General features: G+C 46.7%; 1 protein-coding gene across 2 annotated transcripts in view; it reads right to left on the reverse strand.

Annotated features, from left to right (window-relative positions):
- Nucleotides 1-203: 203 nt before the first annotated feature.
- CD276 (CD276 molecule) overlaps nt 204-19,672 on the reverse strand; it is a 52,150-nt gene continuing 32,681 nt past the window's right edge. Inside the window, exons 5-8 of one of the 2 annotated variants that reach the window (XM_081887806.1) lie at nt 9,138-9,278; nt 7,612-7,646; nt 4,465-4,500; nt 204-3,377 (exon numbers count right to left, since the gene is read on the reverse strand). In XM_081887806.1, coding sequence (XP_081743932.1) covers nt 4,486-4,500; nt 7,612-7,646; nt 9,138-9,278 — 191 coding nt within the window. In that variant the 3' untranslated portion in view covers nt 204-3,377; nt 4,465-4,485. Of the gene's footprint in view, nt 3,378-4,464; nt 4,501-7,611; nt 7,651-9,137; nt 9,279-19,672 lie in introns of both variants that reach the window. The other variant, XM_081887805.1, reaches the window with a different exon arrangement.

Raw genomic sequence — 19,672 nt, forward strand, 5'->3', positions numbered from 1 at the left:
TGTTGTATTTTAATTATGTTTTTAAGTTGTATTCATTCAACTTGTTTTTATTATTGGTTGTTAGCCGCCCTGAGCCTGGCCTTGGCTGGGGAGGGTGGGGTATAAATAATTGCTGCTGCCGCTGCTGCTGCCGTTGTTGTTGTTGTTGTTGTTGTTGTTGTTGTTGTTGTTATCTCACACCTCTACCATGCACAAAGGAAACATTCGCCCAAAAGAACCAAATGTTTATTAGATCTCTCCAAAGGCACTAAAGACTCCAAATTCTAACATTTTAAATAGCTAATTAATTTAAAAAGTTCAAATGTACTTTTTTATTTTTTTAAAAAAAACCACAGCAAGTTTCTAAGCCCTTTTGAGTGAGTGAGAGGAAAATCCCTAGAAAATATGACTTAGAAAGCAAGAAATGTGAGAATGAGACATCTAGCGGTCCACAGAGACTGCCTCAGCCCTTATCCCAAACTTTCTAATACCTACTCTACTTCTGAAGTGTTCAGTGTCTCCCAGCTGTACAGCTCAACTTCTTTCATCAGCAGTAAGCAACACGGTGCTTTCTAGGTGTTGCCGTGCTACAACTCCCATCAATCTTGAGCACACTGGCTGAGGCCAGTGGGAACTGTAGTTCCAAACACTTGGAAAGCACCATGGCAGCTACCCTGGCTTTGGGGGTTGGGATAAAAAGGGAGAATGCAACCCTGCCCTCCCCAATAAACCAGATCTCTGCAGATTTGCAAATAACATGCTAAGTAATGTAGACTATGTTGGGTAGAAATCTAATCAGAAATGCAATAAAGCCAAGTTTACTCTTTGGTTCAGCTTATGGGGTAGAGGGAGCCATCTGACCAGCAGATTCCCCCTCGCTAGTACCATGACTAGCCATCCATTTTCAGTCCAGTATTTTTATATATTAAAAAACACCAAAGAGACAGAACCGAATGCTCTCTCAGGAAAAAAAACAAAGACATTTATCTCCAGTGAACCAGGTGGTTAACTGGGAGGAAAGCAAGCAAAAGGCAAAATAAGGCTACCCGGGTGCATACAAAACACCATACCCTGTTGTGTTGCAATGCTCAAACCAAAAGCAGAATCTTTAAACATGGCTCCAAAGTCTTCCATTGTCAACAGTGAATGGAAATTCTCTCTCTCCCAACAGAGGAAGAAGAAGCAGCCCAATTGCTGGGCCAAAGCAGTTGCTCTGCCATATAGTTTTCCCTTTGTTTGCATCTAATATTAAGAGATCTCTGCAAATTCCACTCACCCCCACAGTTGTGGATTCGCTCCCAGACATGGCCAACAGCAGCTGGAGATTGCAGTGGGCTCTAAAATCATATGAGCACCTTCAGGAACCTCACAATATGCCATTTTGCCCCAGGTACAGGAAACATCAACAGAACAGAAATGCGCTCAATTCTGAAACATTCCCATTCCACAGAATAAAGGCTTTCGGTTTGAGTTGGGAGGTATAAAGGGGAGAAGATTTCTGAAATGTTATGCAGACTTGGCTGAGAGTAAGCACCATTCAGCAAGTGGGGCCGTCGTTTGAGTAAAGGCACTGCCAGCACCACATTCCTATTTCAGCTCAGGAAAGAGGCTCCCCATTTTGCCTATGATTGTCTTCCAGCTGTGGAAGGAAGGCTGAGAGGGAGAAGAGACCGACATCTGAAGGCGAGCTTCACAAAGATAACACTAGAAACTCGAGGCCATCATTCAGCTAATATTGGAAAATTCAGTACAGGCAAATGGAGGGACTTTGACACAGCACATTATGGAGCTCGTTCCCACGAAATGGAGGGGTGACCACCAACCTGAAAGGCTTTAAGAGACAATTGGATAAATTCATGGAGAAGCCTCTCAAGGGCTACTGGCTGTGATAGCTATGCTTCTACCTGCAGTGCCACAAGGACTTAGCCTCTGAGAAACAACTCATGAGACTCACATGTGGGGAGAGTGCTGTGGCTGCCCTGCTCCCCACAGGCCTTTGGTTGGCCCAGAGGTGGGCCTATGGCTTCATCCAGTAGGACTTAGTGCTGAATCTTATCCCCTTCTTCCAAGAGACCTCAAAGAGCAATTCACCTCACATGGTTTTTCTTTTCAAAAAAGATAACGCCTTCTTGTGCATCTCTTAGTTATGCTCAGTTAGGAAAATAGGAGGCTCTCCCACATTGAGTCAATTACTGGTCCACCCGGTCTAGCACCGCTGATTCCAAAGGGATCCAAATCTCTCCAGGATCTACCACAGAGATCTTCCCTAGCATTGCTTCCTAACAACACTCTTCTAGGTGGAGCCATCAAGGATTGTGACTGACTTTCTGTTTGCCAAGCATGTGTACATTACACCCCTGAGTGAAGGGCCCTTCCTGCTTCTAGGCAGCTACTGCCATTAGGTTAAAAAGCAGGGTTAGGGAACGTCAGGCTTGGGAGCTGAATGTGGCCCTGCGGTCATTTTTATTTGGCCCCCAGGACTCTCCACATTACACCCCTAGTGTCCCTGCTTCACATCTAACTGGTGTGTTTTCGCCTGGCTGAAATGTGCCCTGGAACTCTGACAGTGCCTCTTCCTTCTCTGGATGAAGGCCAGAGAGGTGCATGTGAAGCTAGCCCACAAAGTTAAATTTTACATCCATTGCCCTTCTCACTTTTGCTCCCAGCCCTATCCAGCAGGGCCATGTGGGCCCTGAAAGAATGGAATACAGCCCTCGGGTTGAAAGGCTCCCTGCCCCTGTTATAAAGTCAATGGTCATTTCCCAGCCTCCAGCAAACATAAGAGAGAACACAACACAATTCCAGTTGTGCTAATCTAAAATTGGACAGGTGGCATGCCTACAAGCAAATCCAACTGAAAACTGACCCTCAAAACAGCTTTGAGTGCCATGATCTCCTCTGTTAGAGTGGCAAGTTGATCTGTGAGTTCTCCCCTTTTCTTTACAGTACACGTGGTTTGTCCAAATTACTCTCATTCAAGCAGGAAGTCATTCCCTTTCCCTTTGTATCAGTTGACAGGGTCATTGATGGTTGAACTCTTGGAGCGTCCCAGTAAGACTATGGAATGGGAACTCGGAGCATCCCAGTCCTGGGAGGTTGGCGGTGGGAAGATGTCATCAGTAAGCGACGATCTGCTTCTAATGGGAAGAAGAGAATCTCACGGGGACAGAGAGAGTTCAGGGTTGTATCTTTGTGGAGAAGGTAGGGGGGTCAAAGCCAAAATCAGCAAACTGCAGCAGGCACCAGGTGAAAGGTCTCTGTGCATGCTGCGTCTGTCACATTTTCGGCAGTCCATTGATGGAGGAGCAGGAGCAGGATCACAGCTTGCCATGTGAGCCTCGTGGTAGCACAACTGCATTTCCCTTCCAATTCTGGTCACTCAATTTCTTCTCCAATGTCTGGAAAGAAAAGGAGGGGAGGAAATGAAACCACGTGGAAAATGGGTAAGTGACTATCAGGGAACTGCCATCGGAGCCAGAGGCGGAGGGAAGGCTCCAGAGGGATGCCGGAGAGGGTCCCAGTAGGGAGAGAGGCAGCCCATCTGCTGGGGAAGAAAATCAGCGTAACACCAGTGGAGAAGGAGGGCAGATGGGGGAATCGGAGAGGAGGCTCCAGGACTCCTCGCTGGAGACCAGCGGGGAGAGCATGGGTGCTCCGCTGCCCACACCCTCCCTGCGCAGAAGAGAGAGTAGGAGGAGACTTGGCGTCAAAGAACTTCTTTGCTGGAAGAAGTTCAAGAAACGCCCACTGACGGATTCTGCCAGCGACTGAGACAGCCACGAAGTGAAGGGCTGTCCAGACAGAAAGGGTTCAACCAGGTAACCTAGCCAGGAGTGGTGGCAACTTACGCACGAGCAACCCCTAGAACCATTACAGTGACCAAAGTGAAAAAAGAGGGGAGATGTATGCATTTTCTCCTGCAGGCCCATTACAAGGTGAAGCAGTTATGGGGCCATGTTCAGAAGCCCATCGCTGATGCGTCATGTAGTGATAAGGGAGAGGAAAACATTTGGACTAGGTAGATGAGAGAGAGATTAGGGGAGGAATAAGGGAAGGGGGAAGGTTCTACCCAAATTTACTGATGTATTTGCAGGTTTCAAACAGCCCCCCACCCCCCCATATCACACACACAAAGTCGGTTCTGCAACAGGGCTCCATCGTGTGGGCACTTTCTCTCTTTTTACCCAAAATACGTTCTCACTCTGAGTTGGCTTTGCAATGACAACTGAAGCCAATTCAGACAGAGGGCAATGCTTCCTGCCCTCACTCTGGCATCAAGTGGGGCAGAGAGGGCAATCACCACCACCATCAAGAGGAGGCAAAGAAGGAGATCAAAGATCTGGGGGTTATTAGCTCTGTCAAGGTGCGCATATCGTGCTTGACCTGTGGAAGTGACAATCTGCACATTGACTGCAACGTGCTGCTTTTCACTTCAAAGCAGCTCAACACACGGGTAGCAACCACTGAGGGGAGACTTTCCATTACCTTCTTTGTTTTCCGTGTTCTTCAGAGGCTGCAAAGCTGTCGAGGGAAAGAGAAAGAGAGAGCACAGCACATGAGATTATTAGGCCCTAGGGCGTAGCGCTGAGCAAATGTACTGAACAGACTAGCATGAATCGTGGAGAATATGACTTTCTGTCTCCAACTCTTGCGGAGCCCAAACGTGTGTGTCTTACCCCACTCCGGAGAGACAGCAGACTCCCTCCCTCCCCAGACCCAACTCAGAAAGGCTGCTTTAGAGCTGGAAAAGGTTCAGAAAAGTGCAGGACAGAGGGGCACAAAACTATCTGTGGGGTAGAGAAAGTGGAAAGGGGTCTCCTGACACCACGCAGGCCAGTGCAGCCTTCCACAAGGCTGCACCGGTTTGGTCTCCATGGCGTTGGAAGACGCAGATAATAATATAATAATAATTTATTATTTATACCCCACCCATCTGGCTGGGCTTCCCCAGCCACTCTGGGAGGCTTCCAAAAAAAGTATTAAAATACTTTAATACATCAAACATTAAAAGCTTCCCTAAACCTTCAGATGTCTTCTAAAAGTCTGGTAGTTGTTGTTCTCTTTGATATCTGGTGGGAGGGCGTTCCACAGGGAGGGCACCACTACCGAGAAGGCCCTCTGCCTGGTTCCCTGTAACTTGGCTTCTCGCAGTGAGGGAACCGCCAGAAGGCCCTCGGCGCTGGACCTCAGTGTCCGGGTAGAACGATGGGGGTGGAGACACTCCTTCAGATATACTGGACCGAGGCCGTTTAGGGCTTTAAAGGTCAGCACCAACACTTTGAATTGTGCTCGGAAACGTACTGACATCATGCAACTTCTCACACACACATCACATACACGGGTGACATCACATACACGCCCGCCCCCGCCCCCCAATCTTGGGGGCAACGCAGCGCCTGTGATTCGAGGTAATGAATTGCGTGGTGCACAGGAGTAGAACGAGAAGTTAAGGTTTCAAAATGGAATCCGGTAGGAACATAGAAAGCTGCCTCCCACTGGGGCAGACTATTTGCCCCTTTGGGCTACTGGTTCCTGCTCTGGCTGGCAGCAGCTCCCAGTTAGAGGTCTTTCCCACCGCTTGCTACCTGAAGATCCTTTGAACCAGAGAATTTACAGAGCTACGGACCCTCAATTTGCATCCTTGTGCTCCGCTGCCTAATGTGGATGTGAAGCACAACAGGAGTACTTCTCAAAAGGAGGGGGACAAATCTGCAAACCTCACTGCCTGCTTCCCTCCCCTCCCCCCCCCCGATTACTGCAGTCACACAGGTAGACGACGATGCCTGAAGCCTCCGCACTCTCAAGGAAAGATTAGAAACCAGGCAATCTATGTGCAATGTGTCTATTGCTGTGCTCAGAAGCAGATAAAGGGAATCACCAGGCTTATAATTAATCCATTTGATTACAGCCGAGTGCAGCTATCACACTTTATTAAAATGATAATCCAGTTTATCCGAGGCCTGCGTGGCTGAGAGTTGCTGCAGGAATTCTCTGCTCCAAGTCAATATCGATGGGTGGGAGGGACATAAGAAGCTGACTTGGACAGAGTCAGACCCCTGGTCCATCTCGCTCGCTATTGGCTGGCAGAAGCTCTCCAGGGTTCAGACACAGCTCCCCCCACTCACACTTATTTATTGTGCTTTTATAGCACAATCTCCTTACAAAAAAGCAGAAACAGAAAACAAAACTTTGGCTTACTAAAAAAAGCTCCACAACTTTGGGTAGAACACTGCCAGTGTTTTCACGACAATGGGTAGATCACTGCCAGATTTTTTTAATACTGTGAGTAGATCCCAGTCCATTGGGAGTTGAATGTCCCTGATGTATAGGATTTCTAAGTTTTCCTTCACAAGGATGGGCTACAATCATATAAAGAAACCCTATTAAAATCTGTTAAATTTACGTCAGAAGAATAGTGTGCATCCTAATACAGGCCCCATCTGCACCACACACTTAAAGCAGTATCATAACACTCTAAACAGTCCTGGTTCCCCCCACAAAGACTCCTGGGAACTATAGTTTGCAAAAGGTGTTGAGCGTTGTTACGAAACACCCATTCCCAGAGCTACAGTTCTCAGAAATTCCTTGGGAACAGGGGTTGATGGTTACACCATTCTGGGAGTTGTAGTTCGGTGGGGGAGGAATAGGAGTGTCTTAACAACTGATAGTACTCTTAACAAGCCGGTTCCCATGATTCTTCAGGAGAAGCCACAGCTCTTTAAAGTGGCACCCAAGTTAGGCATGCATCCATGGTGGTGATGCTCTCAAAGCACTCCGTGTTGGAAGAAAGCTGCACGTGTCGTGCCATTCTGGCTACATATGGAACAGCACCCCTAGCCTAAACACTGAAGATAGAAGGAAAAACATGGCGCTGCTCCAGCTTCAAATTCAACGGAACCCCTAGCCTGAACAGCGGGAATAATATTGACCCAATCTAGTGCTCTGCCACTACAGTGGTCCCTTGGTTCTCAAACTTAATCCGTTCCAGAAGTCCATTCCAAAACCAAAGCGTTCCAAAACCAAGGCACGCATTCCCATAGAAAATAATGCAAAATGGATTAATTCGTTCCAGACTTTTCAAAACAATGCCTAAAGCAGCAATTTAACATGAATTTGACTATCTAATGAGACCATTGATCCATAAAATGAAAGCAATAAACCATGTACTGCAGCCACACAATCAATCAATCAGTAGCTAAACTGGTTTCCACAGAGTCACAAAAACAAAACAAAAAAGCCACAAAAACAAAAACGCAACATAAATAGCAAAAACAGACAGACCTCAGCATAATACTCAAAACGGAAGTGTGGCACTCAAATTGGAAGCATAGCACTCAAAACAGAGCACATTCGGATTCCGAAAAATGTTCACAAACCGGAACACTTACTTCCATGTTTGCAGTGTTTGGTTTCCAAGTTGTTTGAGTACCAAGAAGTTTGAGAGCCAAGATACCGCTGTATTATTTTTTAGACTTTTCTGTCCAGAACATACAATCAGAAACAGGCTGCTCTCCCCATGCGCAGTTTCACATTGGCCAGGATGCGTAAATTGGCAAGCTACAGTTGTTAGCACATGACCCACCCCAGAGTTCTTGCTCTGGGGCTGCCAGAAAGATACAAAATCCGACTAACCTGTCTTGGATCCTTCTCCTTCATCCTGTTCCTCTCTTGCTGGAAAAAAAAGTGCAAAAAAGGAAGGTTAAAAAATAAAAACCAAACACTGCCATCCAGTGGTTAAATATCCCCGTTTCCAGGCCAGGTAGAGCTGTGTAGTACTAGACTCACTGATACTATTAAGATTCAGATCAAGGATGGAAAACATATGGTCTTCCTATTGTTGTGGGACTCCAACTCCCATCAGCCCCTGCCAATGATCGGGTTAATGGCAGGGCTTTTTTTTTCAGCCAGAACTTGCCAGAACACAGTGCTGGCACCTCTAAGATGAGTGTCATTGCCATTATAAGAGAATAATTCATTGTGAGTTCCGGCACCTCTTTCCCCCCAGAAAAATAGCACCGGAGGTGTAGTCTAGTAACACCAGGCAGGAGAAAGCTGGTCCACACTACAGAAACATTGAGGGGTTGGTTTTTAACAAGCAAACAAGCCACTTTTAGCAACGAGAAATAGCAGAGATGGGTACAACTCAGAAACTAACACCAAGAAACTAACACAACAGAGCCTTTCCAAACTCCCTCCTCGCTGTACTAAAAACTTGCTTTAAATTGCCGCTTTCCTCCTCAATTTCATCCCCTGCTCGCTCTTATTAAACATCTGCCACTTTTAAAAATCACCATTTCCCCCTCTCGGTGTCCTTCCATCCCTACTTTACTCAAACCTCTGCTGTTGTTTAAAACATCCTCTTTTTCTCTCCTTTCAGCATCTTTCCCAACTCGCTGTACTCAGAACTTCTGCATCTTCCATTCCTCAGCTATCTCATGTGCAGGAGATAAAGGATGTGGCACCCTCAAATACCCCATAGTACTTTACTCAAACTTCTCCCGTTGTTTTAAACCACAATTTCCGTGTCTCTTCCTTCTTCTTTTTTCCTTTTTTTTCTTTTTCAGCAAGGTAAAGGGATCCCTGACCATTAGGTCCAGTCGCGGCCAACTCTGGGGTTGCGGCACTCATCTCGCTTTATTGGCCGAGGGAGCCGGCGTACAGTTTCTGGGTCATGTGGCCAACATGACTAAGCCGCTTCTGGCAAACCAGAGCAGCACACGGAAATGGCGTTTACCTTTCTGCTGGAGCAGTACCTATTTATCTACTTGCATTTTACGTGCTTTTGAACTGCTAGGTTGGCAGGAGCAGGGACCGAGCAACAGGATCTCACCCCTTTGTGGGGATTCGAACCACCGACCTTCTGATTGGCAAGCCCAAGGCTCTGTGGTTTAACCCACAGCGCCACCCGCGTCCCTCTTTTTCAGTAGGTTCATCATCATTATTATTATTATTATTATTATTATTATTATTATTATTATTATTATTATTATAGATTTTCTTGGTGTCTCTTCCTTCTTGGTCCCATGCCACGCTGTCACTTTTGCTCCCCTACCCTGCCCTGACTTCACGCAAACCCAGGTTTGTGACACAGCGCTACAAACCCTCCAATGGGGACTTGCACAAAGACATTCTTTCACTTTGATTATATTTATGTATACCAGCTCTCTCTCTCTCTTCTTTGCAGCTCTGGCGAATTTTCTTCTGGCACACATATGCCAGGGCAACCAGGAGGATGACAAGGCAGATGGCCAATCCTACTGTCACCCAGAGAGCCACAGCGGGAAACAGGAGGTGTTGACCTGGAAAGGAGAAAACAGGGAGAAGATGGTAAAGTCTCTGTCAATGCCACTGATGGGAAGCAAAGGAGGGAAATGTCTCTGAAGGGAAACAGGTAAATCCATTGGGTTACCGCAAGGTCATCTGCACATATACCAAATCTCACTTTAGACAAGGAGATCCTAACAGGTGTCCCATTTAAGATGTGTGGAAATATTCCAGCAGAATTTGTGCAAGATGTTCTGCTTTCCTACTATCTATCAGTCTGTCTACCTACCTATATTTTTTATTAAATTTTCTGTTTTACAATTTAGAATATTCATTTAAACAACTTTAAAATATCAATGACTTCCCTTCTTCTCTTTCCATTGTTCACTTTGCATAACATAAATCCCTGCATATTTTATATAAACTATACAATTCAGTTTTCCATTATTACATCCATCAAAACTTATTTACACTGTTGAATTTATCTTAATGCTGCCAACGTTTTCTAGTGTACACAACTTTCCCCCATATATTCAATAAACATTTTCCAATCTTTAAATGAAGGTTCTTCTTGTTCTCTTATTCTATAAGTTAGATCTGCAAGTTGTGCATATTCCATCAGTTTAAGCTGCCATTCTTCTTTAGTTAGGACCTCACTCGTTTTCCATTTTGGGGCTAGCAAAACACGGGCCGCTGTAGTGGCATACACAAATAACCCTTTTTGACACTTGGGGGTTTCCATCTGAATTATCCCCAACAAAAAGGACTCTGCTGTTGTTGTTTTGAAAAGTGCTTTTTATACATTATTTTTTTCCAATTCATTGTAAATTATTTCCCAATACTCTTTTACCCTTTTACAGGTCCATGACATATGAAAGAAAGTACCCTCTACCTCATTGCATCTCCAGCACTTATCTGATTCAGTCTTGAACATCTTAAATGCCACCTGTAAATCATTTTCAAGTAGTTCTCCTTCAAGGAGCAACATGCTGTAAACTTCAGATCGCTCTTCCAGAGTTTTTACCAGTTATTAAAATCTATATTAACTGCTTTGCTACTTTCAAAGGGAAGTTCCAGTATGCAGCTGATAGATTTGGGCTGCATCGGAGCTGGGGGTAGCTTCCTCGCAAAAGTCCTGCCGATTTCTCCACAGCTCTCCAGTACCACCATCAAACCCATGTGAGCACTCAGTTGCTTGCTAAATAGGCAGCAGGACAAGAAAGGCTGCTTCTTAATTATAGCTTTTAAGAAAATGTACTTGACAATGTTCTGCACTGGCCTACAAGGTAATGATCACCACCAATCTGCTTCACCAGAAACTGTGGGCTCCTTTGTGGGCAACCTAGCCAGATGGGCAGCATATAAATAATTTTTTGTTATTCTCTTTTGATGTCCCCCTGTTTTCTGCCACCCTCATTTTTAAACACAGCCATCACATGAGAAGCCCACAGATCCTGCCAGATATTTCAACTGAGCAAGATGAAACTACCGTACTTTTCCGTCTATAAGACGCCGCCATGTATAAGACGCCCCCTATTTGTGGGGACTCAAATTTAATAAAATGGGGGGAGAGGGCACAGAGTTGTTCAGCTTTTTTGTGGCATATCGCCCAGGGTTGTTGAGCTCACCTGCACGCATCAATCGCTCACCTGCACGCATCAATAAGTCCGCCTCCTGTCTGTCCCATCGCCGGCAGAAGCTGCCAATTGTCCCCCCCCCCATTGCAGGAGTGTCAGCCAATCAACACCACCCATTGACGCAGCAACCAATAACACGCACAACAGCCGCTGACTGCCTTGGCAGCAACCAATCAAACGTCCACCCTATGTACTACCCATGTATAGAATGACCCCCATTTTTTAGCATGCTTTTTAAAGAAAAAAACAGTCTTATACACTGAAAAGTATGGTATATTGAAACTCACTGAGCAAGTTGAAGACTATCAAGGTCACTGTCCTGCCTGATACAGTGGTGCCCCGCAAGACGAATGCCTCGCAAGACGAAAAACCCGCTAGACGAAAGGGTTTTCCGTTTTTCGATGCGCTTTGCAAGACGAATTTCCCTATGGGCTTGCTTCGCAAGACGAAAATGTCTTGCGAGTCTTGCGATTTTTTTCGCTTTCCCTGCCCTTTTTCTAAGCCGCTAAGCCGCTAATAGCCTTTTAGCCGCTAAGCCGCTAAGCCTATAATAGCCGCTAAACCGCTAATAGCGCTAATCCGCTAAGCAGCTAATAGGGTTGCTTCACAAGACGAAAAAACCGCTAGACGAAGAGACTCGCGGAACAGATTATTTTCGTCTTGCGAGGCACCACTGTAATTCTGGTGCCACTCTGGTGTAGGTCAGGGCAAAAAGCGTTTGGAGGATTGGGGGAGGAGGATATTGCAGCCCCCCCCCCTCCTTGTGATCTATTTTTCTCACTTTGCCAATTCATCCCCAGGTACTGGGGTGGCAGGCACTGTCCAGCCTGCAATCACCCCACATTTAACAATGATTTTGGCATCAGGCCCTGGGATCTGAAAAACATCCTTGCCCCAGAATTGGCTAAACTGACATACAAACTACGAGATAAGGACAACTGTCACTTTAAAGAAGAATGGGAACTTTTTACAAAGTACATTGGTACCTCGGGTTACAGATGCTTCAGGTTCTTGGAAGAAAGGTGGGGGCAGAATCATAGAATTGTAATGCAGGAAACTCAGCTAAAGCATCCATGACAGATGGCCATCCAATCTCTGCTTTAAAACCTCAAAGGAAGGAGAGTCCACAACCTCCCGAAGACCATTCCACTCTCGAACAGCTCTTACTGCCAGAATGTTCATCCTGGTGCTTAGCTAGAATCTCCTTTCTTGTAACTTCAAGCCACTGGTTCGAGTCCTACCCTCCAGAGCAGGAGAAATCAAGCAAATTCAAATGGTACAAATGGAATAGATAAGCTTTGCACGCAGATGGCGATGTCCAGAATTCTGAAGAAGAATAATAGTAATAATTTATTATTTATACCCCACCCATCTGGCTGGGTTTCCCCAGCCACTCTGGGCGGCTTCCAACACAATATTAAAATACAGTAATGCATCAAACATTAAAAGCTTCCCTAAACAGGGCTGCCTTCAGATGTCATCTAAAAGTCTGGTAGTTGTTGTTCTCTTTGGCATCTGGTGGGAGGGTGTTCCACAGGGCGGGTGCCACTACCAAGAAGGCCCTCGGCCTGGTTCCCTGTAACTTGGCTTCTCGCAGTGAGGGAACCGCCATAAGGCCCTCGGCACTGGACCTCAGTGTTTGGGCAGGACAATGGGGGTGAAGACGCTCCTTCAGATATACTGGACGAAGGCCGTTTAGGACTTTAAAGGTCAACACCAACACTTTGAACTGTGCTCAGAAATATACTGGGAGCCAATGTAGGTCTTTTAAGACCGGTTCTATGTGGACTCGGTGGCCGCTCCCAGTCACCAGTCTAGCTGCCGCATTCTGGATTAGTTGTAGTTTCCAGGTCTCCTTCAAAGGTAGCCCCACATAGAGCGCATTGCAGTAGTCCAAGCAGGAGATAACCAGAGCATGCACCACTCTGGTGAGACAGTCTGTGGGCAGGTAGGGTCTCAGCCTGCGTACCCTATGGAGCTGGTAGACAGCCGCCCTGGACACAGAATTGACCTGTGCCTCCATGCACAGATGTGAGTCCAAAATGACTCCCAGGCTGCGCACCTGGTCCTTCAGGGGCACAGTTACCCCATTCAGGACCAGGGAGTCCTCCACACCTGCCCACCTTCTTAAGATTCATTAAAGGGCTGCTGGGTGGAAGAAACAGAATCAGCTGGAGAATAAGGGGACACTTCCTGCAAAACTGGAGTCAGTTGTGTACTTTTGCACGTTCAGGAGCCAAAATCCCCCGCCTGATAAGAGCTGATGGAGTGACAACGGTTCGCTCAGATTGTGGGAGTCAGGGGCCAAACGATGCGAGTGGGTGCTTCCAATTGCTGCCTTTCTACAGGGCCAGCGGATACACCAGGGAAGGCAAGGAAACAGCAGGTTGAAATTACCTCGTAAAACACTTCATTAACCTTTAAATAATTATGCTAATAAATTCAAATAGATGCTGATTGTCACACTTTGCTAGGGAAGGGAGTCTCGGCTAAAGGCCCTTTAAAACAGGACCAATCTCCTGCAAAGACAGCAATTCCATGTACGCCAAGAAGAGGCCAAGGGAAGAAGGATTGGAACTGTGCAAACTCATATGCACCAATATTTCCACCGAGTGCGGCCATCCTGTTTCAGGCCCTCCAGACTCTCCCCAGGCTACACCGCTCACCAGCCCTGCTTTGAATCCTCCTGGAATGCTTTCGCCTGGCTGGAACAAGTCCTGGAACTCTGATATTGCTTGTCAGGATGGGGAGAGAAAGGGCAGTGCACAAGTAGAAGCCAGCCTGTTTAAGAGATGTTGAACTTAGATGCATAACTCTGCCCACTTTTGCCTCTCACACCACTGGCATGCTCAGAAGGGAACGTGACATTCAGGCTTACAAAAAATAATAATATAATAATAATAATTTATAATTTATACCCCGCCCATCTGGCTGGGTTTCCCCAGCCACTCTGGGCAGCTTCCAACCAAATATTAAAAACAATACAGCGTCGGGCATTAAAAACTTCCCTAAACAGGGCCGCCTTCAGTTGTCTTTTAAAAGTGAAATAGTTGTTTATTGCCTTGACATCTGCTGGGAGGGTGTTCCACAGGGCAGGTGCCACTACCGAGAAGGCCCTCTGCCTGGTTCCCTGTAACTTGGCTTCTCGCTGCGAGGGAACTGCCAGAAGGCCCTCGGCGCTGGACCTCAGTGTCCGGGCAGAACGATGGGGGTAAAGACGCTTCTTCAGGTTTGCCACCTCTCTCCCATTCCAAAGTACAGATTAGCCCTACCCAATGGCGTCCCCAAACAAGGGGTGGGTGCTAGGGGCAAAGCTAGTGAGCACATCTGGTGTTCAGGGCATGACTACTCATTGGTCATGCACCAAGCATTGGTCTTGCACCAATGTATAGCTTTCAAATAGGGCTGGAGATTTCTGGTGTCCATTGATAGATACAAGGACAAAATATAATCCGTCCAGCTCATGTGCCCATATATTGTTCTGAGAGTATCCTGATGTTTTATGTGTTTGCCAAGGTATCTTTGGCACTTTTGTAAAATAAAATTAAAGGCAAAAAAGAAGGAAATGCTTTTAAATGTGTGCAGAGTGCCCTTCCTTTCTCACCAGCAGTCCCTAAGGCAGGCCACGGCTCAGATACGGGAGTGCTCAGCCCAACCATCTCCTGGTTCAGATATTTAGAAGGCAGCTAAACTAAGAACCAGGGGCGCAGCTGGTGCTGTGGGTTAAACCACAGAGCCTAGGGCTTGCCAATCAGAAGGTCGGCAGTTCGAATCCCTGCGACGGGATGAGCTCCCATTGCTCAGTCCCAGCTCCTGCCAACCTAGCAGTTCGAAAGCATGCCAAAGTGCAAGTAGATAAATAGGTACCACTCTGGCGGGAAGGTAAACGGCGTTTCCGTGCGCTGCTCTGGTTCTCCAGAAGCGGCTTAGTCATGCTGGCCACATGACCCGGAAGCTGTACGCCGGCTCCCTCGGCCAATAAAGCAAGATGAGCACCGCAACCCCACAGTCGACCACGACTGGACCTAATGGTCAGGGGTCCCTTTACTTTTAAACTAAGAACCACAGTAAAACTGTTTTTTTTAAAAAAACCACAGAGATTAAACAAATCTGTGATGCTGCCAAGTTTACATAAAACGTATTCCCATGGCAGAATTGAAGTTTTCAGGTTGCAGAATGTGAGAGGTACAGAATTTCATATAGAGTTCCAGGACAAATGCAAACACACACATACACACACAATTGCACCTTTGCGATACAGGGCTACCATAAGCATCTCTTTAACAGCCGTGGCCGCCATACTGTTTAGGCTGCACCCAAGAAAAGGTGTTTTGCCAGGTGTGGCAATGCCCAGCCATTCTCCACCGCCATTCAAGTGGCGCCATGCATTTAGCCAAAAGGTTTATGTTCCTTGAGGGACCCTCCTTCACAAGCCAGCAATTGCTGTGCCAAGGATAATTAAACACTAATTAATGTTACCTGCAAGTGAACAAGGTTACAAAGAGCTTCAGGGTGTCTATAAAAGTTGAGATGGCGTGACAACAACTGGAAGCCACAAGGAAGAACTAGGGGGAAGTCATGTGAACAGAATTTCACAGGGAGATCGAACTTCTGTCAAAGATGTAAGGCTGAAATCCTATATATACCTACCAAGGAGTAAATCCCACCGATCCACGTTTTCTATTGCAAAAACTGCAATCCTAAACATATTTACCTGGAAAACTGTAAGACCTGCTTCCACAACCAGACCCTCCAGATGTTTTTGACTCCAACACCCATGTATGGCCAATAGTCAAGGATGGTGGGAGTTGTTGTCAAAAGTTGGGGGAAGGTTGTTCTAAGCCAGCCTTTCTCAACCTGTGGGTCCCCAGATGTTGTTGAACTACAACTCCTGTCACCCCTAGTTAGCAAGGCCAGAGCTCAGGGATGATGGGAGTTGTAGTCCAACAACATCTGGGGACCCACAGGCTGAGAACAGCTGTTCTAAGCAAATATAGGCAGGACTGAACTGCTATATTGATCCTAACCTGAAACTCAATAAGGTTTAGCACAGGGCAATATTATAAAGGAGACCCTTTTTAAAAGAGAAGACAAGCACAGGCATGCTTGGCCTCTGGAAAGTTTTATAAGGGGTAGACAACATCAGTCTAAAATCCAAGATGCTATACTAAGCAGTCGACTGTGATCTGAGCCAAGGAAAGGTTTCCCACCAGAGGTTGTGGAATCTCCTTCCTTTGAGGTTTTAAAGCAGAGGTTGGATGGTGATCTGTCATGGATGCTTTAGCTGAGATTCCTGCATTGTAGGGAGTTGGACTAGATGACCCTCAGGGTCCCTTCCAACGCTACAATTCTATGATTCTATCACTTATAGAAGGCAGGCTCCCCCAAGCTGGCGCCATCTGGATATTGTTGGATTTCAACTCCCATCAGCCCCAACCGGCATGGACAATAGTCAGAGATGATGGGAGGTTGTAGCTCAGTTAACATATGGAAGGCACTAGATTAGGGAAGAGAGAGAGCATCAATGCACAGAATTCTCAGCATAAGCAAAAGAGACAGGCCCCTGTCTCTCAGAACTTACAAGTTATATTTGTCAAGAGGGGGAAAGAACAGAGCGAGTCTCAGCAGCGATTGCAGCTAGATTCAGGAATCATCCTCAAACTGGTGCATAGTTCCTCCATATGCTGTGCTAATAGGGCCAGAGGGGAAGTTCTGAACTCCTGGGATAATTCCATGCAGCCAACAACATGCAACAGCTTTGCTGGCTTCTAATCCATTTCAGGATCACGATACCTCAAGGATGACCTCTCCCCATACGAACCGACTAGGACCCTATGGTCGTCATCTGAAGCTCGTCTTCATTTGCCTCCTCCATGAGAGGGGTGGCAACATGAGAAGAGGCCTTTTCTGCAGTGGCTCCCCGTCTCCACAGATGTTCTCCCCAGGGAGGCTCGTCTGGCACCGTCATTATATTGTGGTACCTCGGTTTACAGACTCTTCAGGTTACAGACTCCGCTAACCCAGAAATAATACCTCGAGACCCCATTAGCTAAAGTGGTACCTCAGGTTAAGAACAGTTTCAGATTAAGAACGGACCTCCAGAACGAATTAAGTTCTTAACCCAAGGTACCACTGTATATATTTAGGCACCAGGCAAAATCTTTCCTTTATAACCAGGCTTTGACCTTTAACTATCTGTGGGCTTTTTGAAGTGGACAGGGTCTGCTTATTTCAATCTCATCTTGGTTTTAATGTATTTATGTGGCAGTTGAGGGGGGGGGTTGTCTTTTGGTTGGTTGGAAGTCACTTTGGGTTGCCCTGGGCAACATAAAAAAACTAGCAAATTCAATTGATGATGAAGATGATACACAATTCAAAGTCCTGGCCATCAGTCCTTCTAACAGCAATCACCAACAGTGAGTTCCAACAAGGCTGTAGTCAAAACAAGACTGATAATTTGTAAATGAATAAATATTTTATACAGTGGTACCTCGGGTTAAGAACTTAATTCGTTCCGGAGGTCCGTTCTTAACCTGAAACTGTTCTTAACCTGAAGCACCACTTTAGCTAATGGGGCCTCCTGCTGCCGCTGCGCCGCCACTGCGCCACCGCTGCAGGATTTTGTTCTCATCCTGAAGCAAAGTTCTTAACCCGAGGTAATATTTCTGGGTTAGCAGTGTCTGTAACCTGAAGCATATGTAACCTGAAGTATATGTAACCTGAGGTACCACTTTATATATAAAACCAAGACTGATAAGAAATAGTCTGGTGGAAGTGGTGGTGGTTTATCAGCATCCTTGAGGCAATTCAGAGGTTGGCAGAACCTCAAAAACAGGGTGGGGACAAGGGTTAAGAAGAGGGCCTTCTCAGTGGTCATAGTTTCTGAAACTTTGCTCCCTCCCACCAGCTCTCAAAGCAGGGCCAGCTCTGTCATTAGAAAAAAGTGAGGCAGCTGCCTCAGGCCCAGTGTTCTGGCTGGACTAATGGCAATGAGCAGTGTGCACGCACATGAGTTCCTTGTCCACCAGTGGTGAGAAATCCATGGTCCTCCAGATGGTTAGGGCTGGGCGATATCTGGTTTTCAGCATCGATATATCAGCAGCTAAACACCGAGATATGCTAATATGTTGTGATGTCTGCGATGTATTTCGGCTGCTTCTTCCACCCCACCTTAGGGGAGGAAGAAGCAGCCAAGATACATCGCCAAGCCCTACTGAGCAAGCCCTCCCTGACTCACACCTCTGCCTGCACCTTTGCCATCTGCAGGCAATTTGAGCTGGGAATACATCATGGCTCCCAGGCCACTACAATGCCCTGCCAGCTCAAAATCTCTGAAACTGGTATCATGGCATGAACACCATACCAGTTTCAGACAATTTACTAACATATCACCCAGGTCGACAGATGGATTCCAACTTCCGTCAGCCCCAGCCAGCAAAGCCAAGGGTCAGGGATGAGAAGAATGGAAAGTTGAACAACAAATAACCCCACTCCTTCCATATGCACCCGGATGACAGTGTTTGGTCCAGAACTACGAGATACCCTGCGCTCAGCCCTTTCTCCTCTCCACTTTCTCCCACCTTCAAACCATCCCTTTCACTGCAAAAGTTCTAGGAGCCTCCCTGCCCACTAAGGCTGGCTGGAATAAACAGCACCGAAAACTCTTACACAGAATCAAGACATTAACGGCCAGAGAAGCAGCCCTGCCGAAGGAGCGTCGTGTACAATAAACAGCGCTTAATAAAGTGTCCCTGCTGCCGTTATTTATGAGTTGTTTCAGCATCTCCCTCTCCCGTGCTCGTATTCCTGGAGCTTGTCACCAGGCAGCAGCAGCATCCCGGAGCCCTGCAAGAGCCATCAAACATCCGCTCCCGAGTGCCTGCCGACAGCCAGACAGGAAATTTCGAGCACCGAGTTAACCGCAGCCCAAATAATGCAGGGCTTGAATCAGGCAACAGGACAGGGACCTGTTCAGAAATTCTGTCTTGGATCATGGGAGGGAACACAAAAGACCCCCCCCCCCAAAAAAAAATCCCTCCTGTGCCCAAGTGCAAGGAAGGGAGTCAGGGAGAGAGGTCACCTCTTCAGCTTTCAAAGCCAAGGCAGGGTGAAAGTTGGGGTGGGGAAACTTTTTCAGTCCAGGGGCCACACTATCTTCTAGATAACCTTCCAGAGGCCACTGTTAGAATTCCTGCTCCATGACTGCAGTCATGGGATTGTTGTCTTTCACATGACGGTATATGTTTTGACTCCACAAAGTGGGAAGTGACGGAGACAGGAAGTTTGTGTTACTGTGTTCCGTGAAGTGGGACTATTGTCCTTTGTTCTTTTTCTCTTTGCTGTCTGATGCTAGAGAGAGAGGCAGCCATGTTAGAGTGCTCCGTGTGTGTTTATATGTAAATAAAGTAGATTAGCCAAAATGCTGAGTTGCTGAGGTCTGTCACGGATGATGCGCAAACTCTATGGATCCCTAAGTGTGCCGGTTGGTTGGCATTGGTCGCTGTGATGTTCGGGCAGAAGAAAGCTTTTGAAGCTCCTGAAAGATCGACCAGGAGGGAGAGAACATGCCAGTCGGGCATGTGTCTCTGCCCGGGTCCTACTCGAGTGTAGGCTGAGCTCCTGACAGCCACAAGCAGGCGGTGGGTAGGGGCAGAGACAGAACTACTATGCAGAGCAACTGCTATAAATTTTATGTTTGCATATTTGGCTAGTTTCTCTACAAACACCTGTCTATCCAAACAGGGCGCAAGACTAGATGGGCCACTAGCCAACCAAACATTAGGAGGAACTTT

The sequence above is a fragment of the Podarcis melisellensis genome (assembly GCF_964234715.1).
Source record: "Podarcis melisellensis genome assembly, chromosome: 14".
In the NCBI taxonomy this organism is placed as follows: Eukaryota; Metazoa; Chordata; class Lepidosauria; order Squamata; family Lacertidae; genus Podarcis; species Podarcis melisellensis.